A 4,603-nucleotide genomic window follows, 5' to 3' on the forward strand; every position below is an offset into this window, starting at 1 on the left:
ATAATTATTTTAAGAGTTTACATATATCCCATAATTTGCATTGATTTATTAACTAATAACATAACTATGTACTAAAGCAATAAATAAAATTACAAAATACAGAATTTATTATTTATTTACTTATAATCTTTGTACAGCTAAAATACTTTAATTTAATACAAAATTTGAAAAACTAAGCTGTCTCTTAATTAATCAAGGTTTTTTTTAATGTTTCAACTTCAAGTTGTAACTTTTCAGTTTTCAATTTTTCAATGCTGATAAATAATTATTTTAAGAGTTTACATATATCCCATAATTTGCATTGATTTATTAACTAATAACATAACTATGTACTAAAGCAATAAATAAAATTACAAAATACAGAATTTATTATTTATTTACTTATAATCTTTGTACAGCTAAAATACTTTAATTTAATACAAAATTTGAAAAACTAAGCTGTCTCTTAATTAATCAAGGTTTTTTTTTAATGTTTCAACTTCAAGTTGTAACTTTTCAGTTTTCAATTTTTCTTGTTTTAGCTGTTCTTGTAAAATTAATTCTTTAAGAGCAGCGTCTGTTTGGGTAGTTCTTTTCATCGTCTCTATTAATTCTAATTTACTTTGCAGGACTTTATCCTGCAAAGAAGTCTTCGGCCTACGTCGATGCAACCAAGTTGATGGATTGTTTTCTTTATTTGCTGACAATGTATTTGACGTTTTTGTTTTTAAAACTTTTGGAGTCCAGGAGCTCCAGTTATTCTTTTCTACTTCCTCCTGAAAAAGAAGTAACAAAAGTTCATAATAAGGTATCATCATCCTATCAGATGAATGTCAAGATGGCGGGACCCCCCATGCTATTACAAAAATCGTATGATTGGGATATAGAACAGTATATATACAGTACTAGCGGTCCGCCCCGGCTTCGCCCGTGGTACATATTTACGTTTTCTCTACATAAAAACCATCCTCGTACTTCAAGGAATATAATAAAAAAAGAATTATCGAAATCGGTTCAGCCGTTCTCGAGTTATGCGCTTACCAACACATTTTGCGATTCATTTTTATATATAAGATTAGAAGTTTCAAGACAGAGTATCACATACCAACTTGACCCCAGTGCCGAGGTGTTGCTACACTAGAGGACTGAGCTGTTATATGTACATCTGTGCCAATAATAAGAGCAATGTATATTATGGTCTTACCGGAACAAAGCTGCAAATGCATTACTATTTAGCGGCAGATTAGGCAAGACAGTGGTGCCCACTCTCTCAAGCCTACACATCAGCTTTACCTTCAGTAAATAAACAAACTTAACCATTGATAAGAGTGGCAGGGAAATAGCCACAACCGTGAATGGTATATCAATTTACGCTTAACATATTGGTCAGGACCTATAAGACAAGTATTTCTACGCACCTCAGTTGAAATATTGTCATCTCTGATTTCATTTGTCTGAAATGTACAACCTTTATCTTCTTGAGTGGAATCCTGAGATGTTTGTGAAGAAGTAGCAGCATTGACATCCAGAATTGTCTGTTTTTCTGAATCAGTCACTACAACATCCTGGTAAATAAATAAAAATAATGTATTTTGAGAGGCGATGACTTCTACATATATTGCAATGAATTTCAGAATGAGAGTTATTATGACAGTGAATTTAAATTTTAAACTTACTGATTTATTAATCATTTCTATTTCTATTAAAGTTTTTGATCCAGTTAGTCCCTGTTCTATAAACTGAATATCAGAGTCGTAGGAATTTTCTAATCCGTCTAATGTAGGTCCAAGTAGCACTTCCACTTGTCCTTGTAGAGGTCCTGGTGGTGGAATATCGGACCTCCCTCCTCCTGCAAAGAAAACCAGTAATTAGTACTCATTGCATAGTACTACTTCATATTTTATTAACAAAAAACAATGTCAGAACCTACCGGTTAATAAATTATTTTTTTTCGTCGCAGCTTTGTCTTTCCGCGTAGTGCGTTTTATATTGTCCCAACAGGTTTTTAATTGATCTACGGTTCGGATATAGAATGAACTCAAACAGTTAAATTCTTCCGCTAGTTTCTTCCATCCTTCATTTTTGATCGCAGTGGTTACTGCGTCCGTTTTCTTACTTTCAACTACATCCTTGTATTTTGTAACTAAATGAACAAGGATTTCCTTTTCATTTGACGAAAAATTCGGTCCGCGTGTTTTCTTTGACATACCTAGTTATTTATATTCATTAAGAAGCACAATAAACCAACCACAAACACAATCAAAAAGCACAAATGTTACATAACCTCAACTCAAAATAATACCATGTTATGATTATTTGACGTTTCAATCGGTTTAAATCAAAAGTAGTTACCATTTCATTGAAATCACTCGGACCTAAGGACGTTTGAAATTGGTCGCGTAGCACAACAAATAACGTATTATACGACTAAATAAAATATTAACCAACTCCGTCTAAATGACATGTCACAAATAAGCATTTCAATTTGGTTGCTTAAAATAAGAGTGAGTAACTTACAAGTCATTCAGTCACCATTCGGTTAAATGTTCAGTTTAATAACGGCTTGTTAATTTTTGTTCCTGGGACATTTAATGATATAACAGCCCGTTAATTATTAACAACTCATTAGTAAATGACTAATTAAGATTTAACAAACACAGCTGGGTGAAACTGGACCTTAAGCTGCTATTTTAAGACGTTTTTCAAGCAAGGATTGATCAGGACAGGTTTGAAGTGTCGCTCGAGAGACATGTCTCGCGACTGCCTTCTGAGAACTCCTTGTTACTCCTTCACGTGATGTCCCTTGTTTTTATTTCATTAAAAACGACAGTCATTGGATATTTCAAATGTGGATTTTTTGAATTTTTTTAATGTTTCTATTTTTCAAGGTGTAAATGACTAGAAAGAAGTTCTCTCAACGATACAATATGACACGGCTAATCAACGACTAAACTGTAACATAAAAATTCAAATTTAAAATAAAAAAGTTCAAAATTTTCAGCATTTTAGCGTGTATCTCTTTATAACTTGAATATATACTAACTTGTCATTGAAATAAAAATGCATCAAGTAATCTATAAACATAAGTACATTGTCATTTCACATAAGATTTTTTTTTCTATATTTGTGTGATGTGTATACCTACGCTATACCAGTTACCACGTCTATAATATAAATGAATATATGTATTCATGTATGTCTCAATCAATAAGAGGATACAAATGCATCTAATAAAGCTATAATTCAAAAAGTAGGCCTAACAATTGAATGTAATTAATTCGATTCTGTCTAGTCACTAAGTCTTAATTATCAGTGATTTTATCAAATTGGTTGAGTTATATTCTAGCTAACTAGTTTATTGCCCAATGTTTTGTGTGAGCTGTTTAATAGTTATACAGGGTGTCCCACTGTTAGTATACTAAGCTCAAAGGAGGTTATAGTTTTGCATACACTGAGTACGAAAAAAATACTTATAAAATTCCAGACGCATTTTTTTTCAAATGGATGAATTCTTAAAACTCTATGTGTACACCCATAACAAGCAACCAAGCCCAACTTTGCCACCAGCACGTGAGCTATCGTTTAAGATTATGTTTTCATAGACAAAATGCTCATATTAGAGAAGCGGTATATGCCAGCTGCGCGAATCTAGAGAAGAAAACATGAATTATCAGGAAAAATTTTGCAAACAATTTTTGACGTAATTTTGTTGTTTAAGTATTTTTTACATGATCAGTGTATGCAAAACTACAAGTCCCTTCGCGCTTAGTATACCAATAGTGGGACACCCTGTATATTAAATAAATTTAAATTGTAATAAAAAACATGATGCAGTACCTAATTTTAACAGAAGAATAAGTTTGGTCCATTTATTAGAACATGATCGACACCTTGTTGCAATCGTTGAAGGAAATCATGAAGAGGAAACCAACATATCCAAGAACCAAAAGTTCGTCAATATAGATGCTGATGATGATGATGATGATAATGAATATGATACATCAAGAACTTCTTATTAAAAGCACACAAACATAGATAGGAATCAGTCAAAATATGTTTCTGTTTGTCTATTAGGTTTGGTTTTAAATATCTGAAACAATTGGATCTATTATAGTAAACACACACTTTTATTTATTTGTATTTAAAATTCGACATCCCTTTTAATCCAAAAAAATAACATATTTACCACATAAAAAGGTTATACCAGATGTATCAATTTATTATCACCATTCGTATACAATTTTTTCTTACTATATCCATAGTCTCGTCTTGTCCATTACCATAACATTATTTAGTGTTATGCGATGCACATAATGCGATTGCGAGGAACTCATTGTTTTGCCACTCTGAAACAGATCTTATCGGCTAGATGAATAATCTGTGGTATAATTTCTGCAAGATTTACGTCTGTGTTGCTAGTGTTGATGTTATAGATTTGATTGTCTGTTGAATTTGTAGTTATTGGACTATGGGAAGCAAAGTCAATTGATTGTTTAATTATATTTTCGACTGAATTTTCGTCACGACTTTTATCTATGGAGAATAGAAAAATGCATAGGATTAATAATATATAAAATGCACATGCAAGAACGCTCTATATTTGATAATTTTCATGGAACATAGA

The 4,603-nt window shown here is 31.7% G+C and overlaps 1 protein-coding gene across 1 annotated transcript; it reads right to left on the reverse strand.

Annotated features, from left to right (window-relative positions):
• Nucleotides 1-376: 376 nt before the first annotated feature.
• Nucleotides 377-2,186, reverse strand: LOC149483033 (uncharacterized). The gene is made up of 4 exons (XM_089703489.1): nucleotides 1,910-2,186; nucleotides 1,656-1,828; nucleotides 1,398-1,544; nucleotides 377-755 (listed from the first exon to the last, which is right to left on the reverse strand). The coding sequence occupies exons 1-4, from the start codon at nucleotides 2,184-2,186 to the stop codon at nucleotides 450-452; spliced, it is 903 nt and encodes a 300-aa protein (XP_089559615.1). The 3' UTR covers nucleotides 377-449.
• Between the last annotated feature and the right edge of the window lie 2,417 nt (nucleotides 2,187-4,603).

This window comes from Colias philodice, chromosome 14 (genome assembly GCF_061535455.1).
Source record: "Colias philodice isolate Cphi_HAF_F1 chromosome 14, ilColPhil1 Martin Lab GWU primary, whole genome shotgun sequence".
Lineage (NCBI taxonomy): Eukaryota > Metazoa > Arthropoda > Insecta > Lepidoptera > Pieridae > Colias > Colias philodice.

Coding starts and splice junctions, on each gene's coding strand:
- LOC149483033 (XM_089703489.1), bottom strand. CDS start 2,186: ATGTCAAAGAAAACACGCGGACCGAATTTTTCGTCAAATGAAAAGGAA. Junction 1,829..1,909: donor AAAAAATAATTTATTAACCG/GTAGGTTCTGAC, acceptor TTTTCTTTGCAG/GAGGAGGGAGGTCCGATATT. Junction 1,545..1,655: donor TAGAAATGATTAATAAATCA/GTAAGTTTAAAA, acceptor TTTATTTACCAG/GATGTTGTAGTGACTGATTC.